The sequence below is a fragment of the Grampus griseus genome, assembly GCF_964374135.1.
Source record: "Grampus griseus genome assembly, chromosome: X".
NCBI lineage: Eukaryota > Metazoa > Chordata > Mammalia > Artiodactyla > Delphinidae > Grampus > Grampus griseus.
In genome coordinates this window covers 59,402,973-59,422,057 of record NC_138999.1, presented here as the reverse complement: position 1 = coordinate 59,422,057, position 19,085 = coordinate 59,402,973, and the positions used below count along the sequence as shown (strand labels likewise).

The 19,085-nt window shown below is 39.5% G+C and overlaps 1 protein-coding gene across 1 annotated transcript in view; it reads left to right on the top strand.

The window, feature by feature from the left end:
• TEX11 (testis expressed 11) overlaps positions 1–19,085 on the top strand; it is a gene marked incomplete at both ends in the record, with an annotated part of 320,506 nt that overhangs the window by 249,168 nt on the left and 52,253 nt on the right. The window contains 2 exons of the mRNA XM_082682068.1: positions 1,379–1,495; positions 8,824–8,896. Of these exons, the coding sequence (XP_082538194.1) occupies positions 1,379–1,495; positions 8,824–8,896 (190 nt within the window). The remainder of the gene's footprint in view (positions 1–1,378; positions 1,496–8,823; positions 8,897–19,085) is intronic.

Here is a 19,085-nt window from a genome sequence, read left to right as displayed (position 1 = left end):
AGGAAGGTACAGAAATTCCCCCATATACCCCGTCCTGACACATGCGTAGCCATTATCAACAGAGTCGTATCTTTTCTTTTTTTTTTGCGGTATGCGGGCCTCTCACTGCTGTGGCCTCTCCCGTTGTGGAGCACAGGCTCCGGACGCGCAGGCTCAGCAGCCGTGGCACACGGGCCCAGCCACTCCACGGCATGTGGGATCCTCCCGGACCGGGGCACGAACCCGTGTACCCCGCATCGGCAGGCGGACTCTCAACCACTGCACCACCAGGGAAGCCCCCTTTTCTTTTTTAAACCAATGACAAACTGCATTGACACATCATAAAACCACAGTCCACAGTTTACCTTAGGGTTCACTTTACTGAAGTGAGTAGTGTTGCATGTTCTGTGGGTTTGGACAAAAGTATAATGACATATATCCATCATTACAATGTCATACAAAGTATTTCACTGCTCCATAAAAACTTCTGTACTCTGTGTATTCAGCTCCCCTCTCCCCCCGAAACTCCTGGCAACCGTTGATCTTTTTATTGTCTGCATAGTTTTGCCTTTCCAGAATGGCATATAGTTGGAATCTATTTTTTTCCCCTTGAATAAAGAGATTCAAAGTCTTTATGTCTGTAAGACCACTTATGGCCCACTCATGTGTGGACCTCACTGGCTCTAGGTGGCAAACCTCCCCACTAAATACTGTAGCTTTTCTTCCAATATTGAGACTTGTCCCACTGGTCCTACCCAGAAGCCATGTGGAGCTACAGGGGGACATGTGTTGGGTATTTGTTCATAGGAAGGCCACAAGTTTGTGCCCCTTGTCACAGTGAACTCAGATTTCTGTTGGGTGTGTTGTAAATTGAGGAGCCATTTCTTCAGGCCCCCTGCTCTGAGCACAGCCCATGGGATTTTTTTTCTAAAGCTGGAGGAGAAGGTTTAATGATGAGGTTATGCCTAATGCCTGTCAAGATTTGACATTGTCTCTTTCAACCATGAACAATATAGGTACTAATTTCAGCTCTATTCAGTGCAAAGGGGAAATCTATTTGCCAGGGGGAAAATCACTTAGAAATTACAACGTAAACCAAGAAGTAAATCACTAGATAGAAATACAGGGCCAAATGACAGTACTTGTCATTGGGAAAGATAGGAAAATTGTGAAGAAATGAAGCTTTTTAATCTCTAGAAAGGTGCTAAAAAACAATAGAAAGTAATAGAAAATTAAAACCATAGATCAGTGTTACAGTCTATATCATTTTTAAGGTGAGATGTGCTTTTCCAGCGAATTTTGTCATTCAGACAGGATTTTGCTGATTTTCATTCTGATTGTTTGTGTTCACCTGGCAGAATTCTCACTATTCATTGATGTTCTGGTTATTTCTTATCAGCTGTCCCAGTTTTGTCCTTCTGATCAAGCAGTTCTGATTGCACAGAAAACATGTTTACTTGTGGCATCTGCAGTTGATCTAGAGAAAGGGAGAAAAGCTTCAACAATTTCCGAACAGGTAATGTGCAACCTTCAGGAAAAACACAAGCATTCAGTGTGCTGTTTGGTATGTTTGCTTTCCCTGATGCAATTGTTTTTGATTCTCTTTAAAGAATCCGTTCCTCCATTCTAGCAACATGTTGATTTCAAAGATTTGTAATGGCTACTTCCTTCCTAAGGAAAGGTCACATTTCGCTTGGCCTCTTCTTTTAAAATGCCCCTTGCCATGAATCATTATTTCTGAATCTGTTTTGAAATAGTCTTTATCTTAATCATCTCCCTGTGATCACATGTGGTCCATAGGAGTGTCTTCTCTATTTCTGTTTCCTTTCACACATCCTCTAAGGAGGCACTCATTTACTTCAACAGCTTTGATAGCCATCTGAAATTATTTAGTTGGCTTGTTTTTCGTCACTCAATTGCATTTGCTTTCTTTGGCCCACATTCTTAAATATTTTATCATTAACTCAGTTTTAACAAGAAGAAGACAGAATTCCTACTTTTACCTGAATTCCACTCTCAGCTTAAACCTTACCCCTTTTAGGAGATACCAACATGAACATCTTGCTCTCCCATCTACCAGAGTATTCTTTGGTTTGTCTTTAGTTCTTTACCTTCCTTCTTTCAAGCTAAGAAAGTTGTCACCAAGTTGGACCACTAGCATTTTTGTATGGTTTTAAGTTCTAGGTCTCTCTGCTTTTTTCTCTTCCCTAGACAAAGAAAACGTCACCATCTCCCATACCTACCAGCTTCTTTTCTTTCCAGTTGGTATAAAATCCTTCTTGGTGCTTATTCTCTTCCTTCTGTTAATCTGTTCTTTTATATGATTCTTCACATCTGGAACAAACTCTTAGCAGATCTCTGCCAACATATTTTGTTTTCTTTCTCTTCCCTTGTTGAGTTCAACTTGAAAAACATATGAGTACCAAGCACTCTGCTAGGTACTGGGGATAAAGAAGATAAAGTCGTTGTCCTGAGGAGTAAAGGGGCTTCTTTTTAGAAACCTTTCCATCGTAAAAGAAGATGAAAAAAAGAATCTATGAGCCTCAGAGCAAAACCAAAACAAACATTTTGCTTCTAACAAGTAAGGGTGTTGTCGAACTCAAGTTCATATGCCCCACACACAGTGAGGCCAAACAAACTGAAATGTCAGAGTTTGGAGCAGAGAAAGGCTTATTGCAAGGGCCATGCAAGGAGAACGGGTGGCTCATGCTCAAAAGACCCAAACTCCCCAATGGATTTCAGGGAAGAAGTTTTTATATGCAAAATTTGGGGGGAAGGTGATGCAGAGTGTGTAACCCTCCTCTGATTGGTTGGTGGTGAGGTAACAGGATGGTGTTCCAGGAATCTCAATCATCAGCCTTCTGGTTCCAACCAGTCTGGGGTCCACATGTTTGTGCTCAGCCTAAAGTTATCATCCTCCACCTGGGTGGGGGCCTTAGTTTCTGTAGAAGAACTCAGAGATATATATCAAACTGTTATCCACATCCCCCAAGGAGGAACCAGGACCACCATCCTGCAGTATTGTATTCTTTCTGCATTCCCTCACTCTTCTAATTAGTAACTGTTTGAATCTGCCCTTTGGAACTCGGGGAAGGTCTAGGAGGCTGAAAACCTTTATTCTACAAACAAGAAATGGGGGAACGGAAAGGTTTTTATTCCCCAGGAGGGCCCCACAGGGTCGTGCTCTGTTTCAATGGTATTCTCACAATAAGGTCTTTTGCTTTACTAAGAAAACAATAACATCTTGTTTTCACATAGCAGTTTTAACTTTTTAAAAGCTTTCCCTCTTAAGTTGGTAGTCCTGAGTCTGTTAAATTTGTATCTCAGTGAATAGAGATTAAATTGACGTGAGGGAAATTTCACAAACTCTTAAGTATGATCCTTAATTATTTTGTTTGTTTCTAACACTGTTCTTTTTTTCCTGTGTTCTTTCTCTTGCACACACTTATGTTTCCTAAGAACTCTCTAACCTAGTAACCTTTCTATAATCTTCTTTGCTTTTGAATGGATATCTGTTTAGATAATTGAAGATGTAGTTCTGCCTTGCCCCATGTTAGTCTGGCCCCTATGAGTTAGACCATGGTGCTCTTTCTCTAATGAAGATTTGTTGGATTCTATTATTTACATCTGTTCCTTGTTCTCTAAATCCTCATCAACTGAAGTATTTCCAAATAAGTATATTATGAAGCAATATAGACTGCATAATCCTATCAACATTGCATCTAGTCTCCTGAGTATGAGCTGGGGAAAGTGAGGGATGCTTTAAAATATATATAGTAATTGTAAGTCATCAAGGAACCACATCTTTATCCTAGAACAGGACAATTTGTTACTGAAAGGGAAGCTAGGGAAGAGATCTGGTCTTCTGTTAACTACTTATCCTTCATTTCTACTTCTTTGATCTAAGGAAAGAACCAACAGGTTAGGCAAGGTATTGTGTGATCAAAAGATTTGAAAGGTGTGCTTGGGCCAAAGATGAGTAGAGCATGGGGATGCCTGATTTAAAAGTTAGTTACAATATAGCTTTGCTAAATTGACAAGAAAAGGGGTTTCCTGCTGAGGGCAGTTTCCTACAAAGAGCTGCTTACAAAGGTAAGCCCAAAACCTAATGGGGAAAACAACATTAAACCCCAAGGCTTAAAAACAATCCTCCTTGTCTTGGTGCCCCACATTTTGAACCCACTGGGGCTACAGTTGGGCCCCCAAGCCTCTAGACCCCACCTGCATGGCTCTGCCAGGTGCAGTACATGCTGCAGCTCTCACAAGTTAGGGTTCAGGCTGGAATTCCACAAGGTGGCTCTACTGGTCTGGGGTAGGAGGCTCTGTGGGGCATTGCCCTAGTGAGGGCTTTCTGCAGTGGTTCTCCCCTACAGAGGTTCTTTGCCTGGGCCCTGACGGTCTCTGGGGCATCTTTTGAAATTTAGGAGAGGGCAGCAGTGCCCCCCAGCTCTTGGACTCTGAATACCGGGAAGAAAACACCAAGCTGATGCCTTCCAGAGGTTTGCAACCTGTGCCTTCTGGAGGGACAACCACAGCAGCCTGTACTGCACTTGGGGTGTCTGAGGAGCATGGTGTGGGAACTTGAGGAGCACAGCCCAGGAGATGAGATGGCTCTGGGCTGCAGTGGGCCCCTCCTTTGAAATCCTTCCGCCCCGCAGACCCTTGCACTCTGGGCCCCTGATGGGAGGGCCAGCCCCAAAGATCTCTGATCTGCTGTTGAGGTTATTCTTCCTTTGCCTTGGACAATAGGTCCTGGCTTCTGTTTAGATGGCTGACCAATCTGCCCATTGTCTTGATGAATAGCTTCTAGCTTCTGTTGAGATGGTTCATCCACAGCAATCTCTTATCAATTCAGCCACACCCTTGGTGTTCTCTCCCTTTGATGCTTTCTTATTTCTTTCAATATTAATGGGCTGAGAATTTTCCACATTTTAAAATTCTGCTTATTTTTTTTTTTTTGCGGTACGCAGGCCTCTCACAGTTGTGGCCTCTCCTGTTGCGGAGCACAGGCTCCGGACATGCAGGCTCAGCGGCCGTGGCTCATGGGCCCAGCCGCTCCTCGGCATGTGGGATCTTCACGGACCGGGGCACGAACCCGTGTCCCCTGCATCGGCAGGCGGACTCTCAACCACTGCGCCACCAGGGAAGCCCCTCTGATTAATTTTTGATTAACAATTCCACCTTTAAATCATTTCTCTCTTCTCACATTTTACTATAAGCATTCAAGAGAAACCAAGCCACTCTTCAACACTTTGCTTAGAAATTTCTTCAGCCAAATATCAATTTCATCGCTCACAAGTACTACCTTCTATAAAACACTGGGAACACAAACACAATTCAGCCAAGCTCTTTGCCACTTTATAGCAAGGATGGCCTTTCCTCCTTTCCTCTAGTTTCCAGTGTTCCTCATTTCCATCTGAGACCTCATCAGAATGACATTTACTATCCATATTTCTACCAACATTCGGTTCACAACCACTTAGATATTCTCTAAGAAGACTGAGGCTTTCTCTACAGCTCTCCTCTTCTCTTTCTTGGTCCTCAAGAGAATTTCCCTTAACAGTCCATTCATGGCAAAGTAGACTTTCTAGCATGCACCTCCAAACTCTTCCAGTCTCTGCCCATTACCCAGTTCCAAAGCTGCTTCCATATTTTTAGGTATTTGTTACAGCAGCACCCCACCAATCAGTACCAATTTTCTGTCTCAGTCCATTCAAGCTGCTATAACAAAACACAATAGACTGGGTAGCTTATAAACAACAGAAATTTATTTCTCACAGTTCTGGATGCTGGAAGTCCCAAGATCAAGGTGCCAGCAGGGTTGTGTTCTTTGATGAGGTCTCTCTTCCTCCTTTATAGCTGACACCTTTTCGCTGTGTCCTCCCATGATGGAAAGCGCCAAGGATCTCTTTGGAACCTTCTTATAAAAAGCACAAATCTCATGTATGAGGGCTGCATCCTTATGACTTTAGCATCTCTCAAAGGCCCCACCTGCTAATACCTTCACCTCTGGGGTATGATTTTAACATATGAATTTGGGGGCATACATTCAGACCATAGCATCATAGCTTGAGCAGCATCCCATAAGTATTGGTTTGTTTGTTTTTCTCTTTTCATTCATCGCAAAATATTTTCTAATTTTCATTATGATTTCTTCTTTGACCCATTGTTTATTTAGGAATCTATTGTTTAATATCCACATGTTTGTTTCCCAAATTTATTATTATTTATTATTATCTTACTGATTTCTAATCTTGTTCCACTGTGGACAGAGTACATACTTTGTGTGACTTCAAGTTATTTTATTATTATTTTTTTTTGTGGTACGCGGGTCTCTCACTGTTGTGGCCTCTCCCGTTGTGGAGCACAGGCTCCGGATGCGCAGGCTCAGCGGCCATGACTCATGGGCCTAGCCACTCCGCGGCATGTGGGATGTTCCTGGACCGGGGCACGAACCCATGTCCCCTGCATCGGCAGGCGGACTCTCAACCACTGCGCCACCAGGGAAGCCCGACTTCAAGTTATTTTAAATTTATTTGAAGTCTGTGTTGTGGCCTAACAAATGGTCTGTCCTGGATAAAGTGCCATGTGTGCTTGAGAAAGAATGTATTTTCTTCTTGGGTTGGTGAAATGGTATTTAAAAACCTATATATAGTTTTATACAGTTGTTTTTTTAAAACGAGAAGAAAGAAGAAATATATATTTATACTTTCTTTTACAGTTACATAATTACTTTTATCAGTACACTTTGTTTTTTCCTTTGGATTCAGATTACTGTCTGGTGTCACTTGCTTTCAGCCTGAAGAATCTCTCTTAGCATTTTTATAAAATGGTTCTGCTAGCAACAAGATTCTCTCAACTTTTTTTAATCTGAGAATTTATTTTGCTTTCAGCTCTGAAAGATAGTTTTGCTGGATATTAGATTCTTGGATGACTGATATTTTATTTCATTACATTGAATATGTTATCCCACTGCCTTTTTAATCAAGATTCTGCATTTCCTGACATTGTCATCATACCTTCCTTCTTTAAGTGTGGTTTCCTTTAGTTGTTTGAACATATTTAGAATAGCTACTTTGAAATCTACGTCTGCTAAATTCCAACATTGGACCTTTCCAAAGTCAGTTCCTGTTGCCTACTTTATTCCTGTGTATTCCTGTGTATGGATCATACTTCTTGTTTCTTTGCATATCTTATAATTTTTGGTTGAAAACTGGACATTTTGCATAATATATTGGAACATCTTTGGATACTGATTCCCCCCCATCTGGGACTTGCTGTTAATATTTGCTTGTTTATTTGTTTAGTGATTTGGCTGGGCTAGTTCAGTGCAGTCTATTTCCCACAGCTGTATAGTAGTATACAGCTTCTGATATTACTTGTCAGAGATTACAGTCTTTGCCTTTGCAGTCACCCTGACCCCTCCCCTGAAAAGGGATGAAAGAAGTTTTAGCAGGGTTATTTTTGACTATCTCTTTCTGTGATCTCCCTGTTAAGCTTCTGAATGGGCTTCTTTTATTGGTATCACACACAGATGTAAATCTTGACTAATTACTAGGTGACTGCTGTGTGTGTGTGTGTGTGTGTGTGCGTGTGCGTGTGCGTGCGCGTGCGCGTGCGCGCACGTTCATGTGAGTGTTTGGAAATGCTCTTTGGCATAAATTGCTCCACAGTCTGATCCAATTAAAGTAATGCCCCTTTGAAGGGATAGGGAATCTTCTTAGCTTTCTCTTCCCCTGGTTCTCTCTGTAAACTTCTAGCTGGTCTACTGTTTGGCTTGTCGATATCATTAGTTACCAACCTCCTGTTAATTGCCCAAACCAAAATCTCCACTTTTTTATAGTGCCCTTAGACTCGAACTTCCTCAAATTCTATGTCAATAAAAGTCAGTCTCCTTAGGGTGATTACAGAGCTCACTCTTCTAATGGCCTTCCTCTCCTCCTGAGCAGAAACTCTATACCACTGCTTTGAAACTAGAGGCAGGGACAGTGACCCATTTATATCAGAGTGACAATACAGCTCTATGAGTCAGGGCTAGGCAAAAGTCGTAGTCCCTAGCATTCTTGGCTTGCCTCTTCCAGCATGGAAACTCTGTCTTATAAGCAAGCTGAGGTGAGGGCGATTGAGACCCAGTATTCTCAATTTGCAATGTCTGGTATGGGGACTGGGTAGAAAAAGAGAGCTCAAGTCTTCTCAGTTGTGCCTATTTATAATAGAACTCATGCAATACAGATCTTGGGGAGGGGGATGAGAAGTACTGGCAGCATGCCCATTCTGGTCATCCCTAGCCTGGAAACTAAGGATAGAGTGAGCCCCATCTTCTTGGCCACACCCACCTAAAGTGCACTTACATCACACTGAGCTTGGGGGAGAGTGAGCAGATCATGGCTCAACTGCTACAGGTATTCACTCTTCTTACTGAGACTTCTTAGATTTCCTGGAATAGATGTTTCCCCATTTGCTATATGCCCTCAGGGCAATTTCCAGAGACTTTATATGATTGTGTTTTAAAATTCTCACCAGTTATGGTAGTTTTGCTGGGGAGAGGATCCATGGCTCTCCTTATACCACCATTCTGGAAGTGCTTCTCGTCTATCCTAGATTATTAAAGAAATTGATAATGTTCAAGATTTTCTATATAATCCTCATTTTCCTGGAACATTAAGGAAAAGTAAAAAAATATAGAGAGAGGCTAATATTTATATATAAATTCCAAATATTCACTTTATACTTTCATTTTTCTATAGTTTTATTTTTAACTGTTTTTAGTGAAAGTGATATTTTTATTTGCTTAAAGTTTGGTTTGGTTGAGACTAATTTTCTCATGGCTTTCTTACCAAATAGACCATGTTACTGAATCGTGCACTTGATCAGATCCATAAATGCAGAGACATCTGGAATCTCCTGAAAGAAACAGGTACAGTGGGACTGGGAGTTTGGTAACACAGTTATAAAAGGGGTTTCAAATCTTACTAACCTAGTCTTTATCACCAGAAATTTGTCCCAATGCAATACTTGATAACCAGTCAAATGATTCTTTAAGAGCTAGCTTTTCCCCGTGGTATGTCTGTATTTTGACTCTTTGGCATACTACTTAGAGTAAGAACATTTTTTACCTTGATTTTTATTGAAGTATAGTATTGAGTATAAAAATAGGACCATAATTGTTCAACATGACTTTATTGCTCTTAGGTCACTAGATTTGATGTCTAATTTAATCAATTTTTAACTTTGACTAAATGTAGGGTACAGAGTATTCCAAACCAAAATTACAATATCGGATACTGCTAACATTTTGTTATGAAATAATCAAAATAATAGTAAACCTTTTGAACTTACATAGTAGTTTGCTACTGTTCCCTGATTAAGGATGGTATTATTAGATAGACTTTATTATGTCCATCTGTTTCTGTTTTAGTTAGAATTTTTAAAAAACTCAATAGATATTGAATTGAATTACATGTCTTTTAAGCTTCTATAGAGATAATCATATGGTTTTTCTCTTTTGAAGTATTAATATATTGAATTATAATAATATATTTCCTAAAATTGAGTCATTGTTGCATTTCTGGAATAAACCCTATTTGGTCATGGTGTATTATTATTTTTTAAAAGGCTGATGAATTTGGCTTCCTAATATTTAGAAATTATTGGTCTGTCATTTTGTGTGTGTTCATGCATGATATCTTTGATGGATTTTGATATCAAACTATAGGAATTATAAGGAAGAACATAAACACATGAAATTTAGTTCACCTCTCTCAATCTATGGCAGGAATTTAAAAGAATACAAACAATAAAAAGAAAGGACAGAGAATACCTAAATAACATTCTTAGTATGGAAGATTTAATAGAAATGTACTGTATAACCTGAAAACATACTTTATAGCCTGAGAATAGAAAACTCATTTTCTTTTCATGTGCCCTTTGAACATTTACAAAATTGATCACAAGAAAAACCTGAATAAAAAAAGAAAAACGTGAATAAAATTCTAAGACATAGAAATAAAACAGACAACATTATCTGATCACAATGCAGTAAAACTAGAAATTAATAATGGAATCAGGAAACAAAACCCTTGACCAGTTGGACATTATAAACAACAGTAATAATGGAAAATCAAGAAAATCATGATAACAAGAATACCTCATAACAGAATCTGAATTACTAAAGCAGTGCCCAGCATGAACTTCATACCGTCAGTGCCTTTTATTTAAAAAGTATATCAGGGCTTCCCTGGTGGCGCAGTGGTTGAGAGTCCGCCTGCCGATGCAGGGGACACGGGTTTGTGCCCCGGTCCGGAAAGATCCCACATGCCGTGGAGCAGCTGGGCCCGTGAGCCATGGCCGCTGAGCCTGCGTGTCCGGAGCCTGTGCTCCACAACAAGAGAGGCCGCAATAGTGAGAGGCCCACACACCTCGATGTAGAGCGGCCCCCGCTCGCCGCAACTAGAGAAAGCCCTTGCACAGAAACAAAGACCCAACACAGCCAAAAATAAATAATTAATTTAAAAAAAATCTTCCAACAAACAAAAGCCCAGGACCAGATGGCTTCACAGGTGAATTCTATCAAACATTTAGAGAAGAGCTAGCACCTATCCTTCTCAAACTCTTCCAAAATATAGCAGAGGGAGGAACACTCCAAAACTCCTTCTGTGAGGCCACCATCAGTCTGATACCAAAACCAGGCAAAGATGTCACAAAGAAAGAAAACTACAGGCCAATATCACTGATGAACATAGATTCAAAAATCCTCAACAAAATACTCGCAAGCAGAATCCAGCAACACATTAAAAGGATCATACACTATGATCAAGTGGGGTTTATCCCAGGAATGCAAGGCTTCTTCAGTATATGCAAATCAATCAACGTGATACACCATATTAACAAATTGAAGGTCAAAAACCATATGATCATCTCAATAGATGCAGAGAAAGCTTTTGACAAAATTCACCACCTATTTATGATAAAATCCCTCCAGAATATAGGCATAGAGGGAACTTTCTTCAACATAATAAAGGCCATATATGACAGACCCACAACCAACATCATCCTAAATGGTGAAAAACTGAAACCATTTCCACTAAGATCAGGAAAAAGACAAGGTTGCCCACTCTCACCACTGTTATTCAACATAGTTTTGAAAGTTTTAGCCACAGCAATCAGAGAAGAAAAAGAAATAAAAGGAGTCCAAGTTGGAAAAGAAAAAGTAAAGCTGTCATTGTTTGTAGATGACATGATACTATACATAGAGAATCCTAAAGATGCTACCAGAAAACTATTAGAGCTAATCAATGAATTTGGCAAAGTAGCAGGATACAAAATTAATGCACGGAAATCTCTTGCATTCCTATACAGTGAAGATGAAAAATCTGAAAGTGAAATTAAGAAAACACTCCCATTTACCATTGCAACAAAAAGAATAAAATACCTAGGAAAATCTACCTAAAGAGACAAAAGATCTGTATGCAGAAAATTATAAGACACTGATTAAAGAAATTAAAGATGATACAAATAGATGGAGAGATATACCATGTTCTTGGGTAGGAAGAATCAACATTGTGAAAATGACTCTACTACCCAAAGCAATCTACAGATTCAATGCAATCCCTGTCAAACTACAACTGGCATTTTTCACAGAACTAGAACAAAAAATTTCACAATTTGTATGGAAACACAAAAGACCCCGAATAGCCAAAGCAATCTTGAGAAAGAATAATGGAGCTGGGGGTATCAGGCTCCCTGACTTCAGACTATACTACAAAGCTACAGTAATCAAGCCAGTATGGTACTGGCACAGAAACAGAAACATAGATCAATGGAACAGGATAGAAAGCCCAGAGATAAACCCACGCATGTATGGTCACCTTATCTTTGATAAAGGAGTCAAGAATATACAGTGGGGAAAAGACAGCCTCTTCAATAAGTGGTGCTGGGTAAACTGGGCAGCTACATGTAAAAGAATGAAATTAGAACATTCGCTAACATCATACACAAAAATAAACTCAAAATGGATTAAAGACCTAAATGTAAACCAGACACCATCAAACTCTTAGAGGAAAACACAGGCAGAACACTGTGACATAAATCACAGCAAGATACTTTGACCCACCTCCTAGAGAAATGGAAATAAATCCAAAAATAAATGGGACCTAATGAAACTTAAAATCTTTTGCACAGCAAAGGAAACCATAAACAAGACGAAAAGACAACCCTCAGAATGGGAGAATATATTTGCAAATGAAGCAACTGACAAAGGAATAATCTCAAAAATTTACAAGCAGCTGAGCTGCAGCTCAATATTTAAAAAAAAACAACCCAATCCAAAACTGGGCAGAAGACCTAAATAGACATTTCTCCAAAAAAGATGTATAGATTGCCAACAGACACACGAAAGAATGCTCAACATCATTAATCATTAGAGAAATGCAAATCAAAACTACAATGAGATATCATGTCACACTGGTCAGAATGGCCATCATCAAAAAATCTACAAACATTAAATGCTGGAGAGGGTGTGGAGCAAAGGGAACCCTCTTGCACTGTTGGTGGGAATGTAAATTGATACAGCCACTATGGAAAGCAGTATGGACATTGGTTAAAAAACTACAAATAGAACTACCATATGACCCAGCAATCCCGCTACTGGGCATATACACTGAGAAAACCATAATTCAAAAAGAATCATGTACCAAAACGTTCATTGCAGCCCTGTTTACAAAAGCCAGGACATGGAAGCAACCTAATTGTCCTTCAACAGATGAATGGATAAAGGAGATGTGTCACATATATACAATGGAATATTACTCAGCCATAAAAAGGAATGAAACTGAGTTATTTGTAGTGAGGTGGATGGGGCCTAGAGACTGTCATACAGAGTGAAGTAAGTCAGAAGGAGAAAAACAAATACTGTATGCTAACACATATGTATGGAATCTAAAAAAAAATGATCATGAAGAACCTAGAGGCAAGACAGGAATAAAGATGCAGACGTACTAGAGAATGGACTTGAGGATACGGGGAGGGGGAAGGGTAAGCTGGGACAAAGTGAGAGAGTGGCACGGACATATATACACTACCAAACGTAAAATCGATAGCTAGTGGGAATCAGCCGTATAGCACAGGGAGATCAGCTCAGTGGTTTGTGACCACCTAGAGGGGTGGGTTAGGGAGGGTGCGCGGGAGGGAGCTGCAAGAGGGCAGAGGTCTGGGAACATATGTATATGTGTAAATGATTCACTTTTTTATAAAGCAGAAACTAACACACCATTGTAAAGCAATTATACTCCAATAAAGATGTTAAACAAAAAAAAACCAGAATGGCTGTCATCAAAAAGGCAAGGGAGAGGGCTTCCCTGGTGACGTAGTGATTGAGAATCCGCCTGCCAATGCAGGGGACATGGGTTTGAGCCCTAGTCCGGGAAGATCCTTCATGCCACAGAGCAACTAAGCCTGCATTCCACAACTACTGAAGCCCGCGTGCCTAGAGCCTGTCTTCCGCAGCAGGAGAAGCCACCACAATGAGAACACCGTGCACCACAGCAAAGAGTAGCCCCCGCTCTCCGCAAGTAGAGAAAAGCCCGCATGCAGCAACGATGACCCAGTGCAGCCAAAAATAAATTAATTTTTTTTTTAATTTAAAAAGGCAAGGCAGGATGTGGAGAAAAGGGAATCCTTGTGTACTGTTGATGGGACTGTAAATTCTTACAGCTACTATGGAAAACAATGTGGAGGTTTCTCAAAAAATTAAAAATAGAACCACCATATGATCCAGAAATCCCACTACTGCGTATATATCCGAAGGAAATGAAGTCACTATTGCAAAGAGATATCTGCAGCACCATGTTCACTGCAGCATTATTCACAATAGCCAAGACATGGAAATAGTCTAAGTATCCATTGAAGGATGAATGGATAAAGAAAATGTGACATACATACACGTATATATGTATGTCTGTATGTACCATTAGGTACAGCTCCAAGGATGATGGGTTGTAAATGTTATTAAAAACGGATTTTATTTCAGTGTAAAAAAAATAAAGTAAATCTGTTAATTAAAAAATAAATGTGGTAACAGAAAAGACTATAAAAAGAAATTTCTGAGTGTTGGCGAGTCTTAGTTTTTCTGGAATATAGTGTGCTTTTTCAATTTGTAAATTCAAGTGTTCCTCTTTTTCTAGAAATTTTTCTAGAACGGTTTTTAAACATTTGGTTTTATTTTTTTCCATTTTCTTCTTCAGGAACTCTAGGTATGTTTTGGATCTCCTTTGCTTGTTTCCAAATCTACCATCTTCTCTCTTTTTAGCGTTTTAATTTCCTTTCTCATTTTTTGAACACGTTAAATATTTAACTTGTTAATTAATAAAGGAACCAGTATGATGTTATAGCTGTTTCAAAAGATGAGTAAAACACACACACACACAGGCAATTAGGAGATGGATTTACAAGTATATTCAAAACTGAATTGCCGGGCTTCCCTGGTGGCGCAGTGGTTGAGAGTCCGCCTGCCGATGCAGGGGACACGGGTTCGTGCCCCGGTCTGGGAAGATCCCACATGCCGCGGAGCGGCTGGGCCCGTGAGCCATGCCCGCTGAGCCTGCGTGCCCGGAGCCTGTGCTCCGCAACGGGAGGGGCCACAGCAGTGAGAGGCCCGCAAACCCCCCCCCAAAAAAAAAAACTGAATTGCCCATAGGTGTGTGTGAATGTGCATGGGTATGTTATCATTTGCTAGGACACAAAGGCCAAGAAACTGTCTCCACCAGATTTACCTGTAGTACTTGTAAATTTGAGGAAAATAATCTTTTTTCAAGGTCCTTCAAATTTACTAAGGTTCCTGGCCTTATGGAAAGTGAACTTTTTATCACATTTAGACAGGGAACCCTCCCTATAAGTCAGGTACCAGGACAGTTCCCTGAGAGGACTTTGTAGGCATTTACTCCATACAGCTGAGGTAAGATCAACCTTATTCCTTAAAAGTATCTTATCATACCTTATTAAGTGGCTGTCTTTCTTAAATATGGATAGTTCATGCAAGGCCTTTGTTGCACAATGAGTGCATATATATCCTGGTTGCACAATGAGTCCATTTATATCCTGGTTTAAAAAGTGGAAGATTTTTATAGAACCAATGCAAATAACTATATTGCCATGAACAATAAGGAGACTTAGGAACAGTTTCTGAATTCATAAGGGAGGGGTAGGATGGGGAGGAGGTAAGTGAGAATCATATCATTTTAAAATATTTTAATTTAGTTTACAGAAGCAGCATCTACTAAATTGTTTTTTTTTAACATCTTTATTGGCGTATAATTGCTTTACGATGGTGTGTTAGTTTATTCTTTATAACAAAGTGAATCAGTTATACATATACCTATGTTCCCATATCTCTTCCCTTTTGTGTCGCCCTCCCTCCCACCCTCCCTATCCCACCCCCCCAGGTGGTCACAAAGCACCGAGCTGATATCCCTGTGCTATGCGGCTGCTTCCTACTAGCTATCTACCTTACGTTTGGTAGTGTATATGTGTCCATGCCTCTCTCTCGCTTTGTCACAGCTCACCCTTCCCCCTCCCCATATCCTCAAGTCCATTCTCCAGTAGGTCTGTGTCTTTATTCCTGTCTTACCCCTAGGTTCTTCATGACATTTTTTTCCTTAAATTCCATATATATGTGTTAGCATACGGTATTTGTCTTTCTCTTTCTGACTGACTTCACTCTTTTTGACAGACTCTAGGTCTATCCACCTCATTACAAATAGCTCAATTTCGTTTCTTTTTAGGGCTGAGTAATATTCCATTGTATATATGTGCCACTTCTTCTTTATCCATTCATCTGTCGATGGACACTTAGAGTGCTTCCATGTCCTGGCTATTGTAAATAGAGCTGCAGTGAACATTTTGATACATGACTCTTTTTGAATTATGGTTTTCTCAGGGTATATGCCCAGTAGTGGGATTGCTGGGTCGTATGGTAGTTCTATTTGTAGTTTTTTAAGGAACCTCCATACTGTTCTCCATAGTGGCTGTATCAGTTTACATTCCCACCAACAGTGCAGGAGGGTTCCCTTTTCTCCACACCATCTCCAGCATTTATTGTTTGTAGATTTTTTGATGGTGGCCATTCTGACCGGTGTGAGAGGATATCTCATTGTAGTTTTGATTTGCATTTCTCTAATGAATAATGATTCTGAGCATTCTTTCATGTGTCTATTGGCAATCTGTATATCTTCTCTGGAGAAATGTCTATTTAGGTCTTCTGCCCATTTTTGGGTTGGGTTGTTTGGTTTTTTTGATACTGAGCTCCATGAGCTGCTTGTAAATTTTGGAGATTAATCCTCTGTCAGTTGCTTCATTTGCAAATATGTTCTCCCATTCTGAGGGTTGTCTTTTCGTCTTGTTTATGGTTTCCTTTACTGTGCAAAAACTTTTAAGTTTCATTAGGTCCCATTTGTTTATTTTCATTTTATTTCCATTTCTCTAGGAGGTGGGTCAAAAAGGATCTTGCTGTGATTTATGTCATAGAGTGTTCTGCCTGTTTTCCTCTAAGAGTTTGATAGTTTCTGGCCTTACATTTAGGTCTTTAATCCATTTTGAGCTTATTTTTGTGTATGGTGTTAGGGAGTGATCTAATCTCAAACATTTACATGTACCTGTCCAGTTTCCCCAGCACCACTTATTGAAGAGGCTGTCCTTTCTGTACATTCCTGCCTCCTTTATCAAAGATAAGATGACCATATGTGCGTGGGTTTATCTCTGGGCTTTCTATCCTGTTCCATTGGTCTATATTTCTGTTTTTGTGCCAGTACTATACTGTCTTGGTTACTGTAGCTTTGTAGTATAGTCTGAAGTCAGGGAGCCTGATTCCTCCAGCTCCGTTTTTCGTTCTCCAGATTGCTTTGACTATTCGGGGTCTTTTGTGTTTCCATACAAATAGTGAGATTTTTTGTTCTAGTTCTGTGAAAAATGCCAGTGGTAGTTTGTTAGGGATTGCATGGAATCTGTAGATTGCTTTGGGTAGTAGAGTCATTTTCACAATGTTGATTCTTCCAATCCAAAACACGGTATATTTCTCCATGTATTTGTATCATCTTTAATTTCTTTCATCAGTGTCCTATAATTTTCTGCATACAGGTCTTTTGTCTCCTTAGGTAGGTTTATTCCGAGATATTTTATTCTCTTCATTGCCATGGGAAATAGGAGTGTTTTCTTAATTTCACTTTCAGATTTTTCATCATTAGTGTATAGGAATGCAAGAGATTTCTCTGCATTATCTTTGTACCCTGCTACTTTACCAGATTCATTGATTAGTTCTAGTAGTCTTCTGGTAGCATCATTAGGATTCTCTGTGTATTTCATCTACATCTACAAACAGTTGTCATCTACAAACAATGACAGCTTTACTTCTTCTTTTCCCATTTGGATTCCTTTTATTTCTTTTTCTTCTCTGATTGCTGTGGCTAAAACTTCCAAAAGTATGTTGAATAATAGTGGTGCGAGTGGGCAACCTTGTCTTGTTCGTGATCTTAGTGAAAATGGTTTCAGTTTTTCACCATTGAGGATGATGTTGGCTGTGGGTTTGTCATATATGGCCTTTGTTATGTTGAGGAAAGTTCCCTCTATGCCTACTTTCTGGGTTTTTTTTTTTAATCATAAATAGGTGTTGAATTTTGTCAAAAGCTTTCTCTGCATCTATTGTGATGATCATATGGTTTTTGTCCTTCAGTTTGTTAATATGGTGTATCACATTGATTGATTTGCATATATTGAAGAATCCCTGCGTTCCTGGTATGATTACCACTTGTTTATGGTGTATGATCCTTTTAATGTGCTGCCTGTTGGATTCTGTTTGCTAGTATTTTGTTGTGGGTTTTTGCATCTGTGTTTATCAGTGATATTGGCCTGTAGTTTTCTTTCTTTGTGACATCTTTGGTTTTGGTATCAGGGTGATGGTGGCCTCGTAGAATGAGTTTGGGAGTGTTCCTCCCTCTGCTATATTTTGGAAGAGTTTGAGAAGGATAGAGGTTAGCTCTTCTCTAAATGTTTGATACAATTCGCCTGTGAAGCCATCTGGTCCTGGACTTTTGTTTGTTGGAAGACTTTTAATCACGGTTTCAATTTCAGTGCTTGTGATTGGTCTGTTCATATGTTCTGTTTCTTCCTGGTTCAGTCTCGGAAGGTGGTGCATTTCTAAGAATTTGCCCATTTTTTCCAGGTTGTCCATTTTATTGGCATAGAGTTGCTTGTAATAATCTCTCATGATCCTTTGTATTTCTGCAGTGTCATTTGTTGCTTCTCCTTTTTCATTTCAAATTCTGTTGATTTCAGTCTTCTCCATTTTTTTCTTGATGAGTCTGGCTAATGGTTTATCAATTTTGTTTATCATATCAAAGAATCACCTTTTAGTTTTACTGATCTTTGCTATTGTTTCCTTCATTTCTTTTTCATTTATTTCTGATCTCATCTTTATGATTTATTTCCTTCTGCTAACTTTGGGGATTTTTGTTCTTCTTTCTGTAACTGCTTTAGGTGTAAGTTTAGGTTGTTTATTTCAGATGTTTCTTGTTTCTTAAGGTAGGATTGTATTGCTATAAACTTCCCTCTTAGAACTGCTTTTGCTGCATCCCATAGGTTTTGGGTCGTCGTGTTTTCATTGTCATTTGTTTCTAGGTATTTCTTGATTTCCTCTTTGATTTCTTCAGTGATCTCTTGGTTATTAAGTAGTGTATTGTTTAGCCTCCATGTGTTTGTATTTTTCCAGATTTTTTCCTGTAATTGATATCTAGTCTCATAGTGTTGTGGTCAGAAAAGATATGTGATATGATTTCAATTTTCTTAAATTTACCAACGCTTGATTTATGACCCAAGGTATGCTCTATCCTGGAGAATGTTCCATGAGCCCTTGAGAAGAATGTGTATTCTGTTGTTTTTGGATGGAATGTCCTATAAATATCAATTAAGGCCATCTTGTTTAATGTATCATTTAAAGCTTGTGTTTCCTTATGTGTTTTCATTTTGGATGATCTGTGCATTGGTGAAAGTGGGGTGTTAAAGTCCCCTACTATGATTTTGTTACTGTCGATTTCCCCTTTTATGGCTGTTAGTATTTGCCT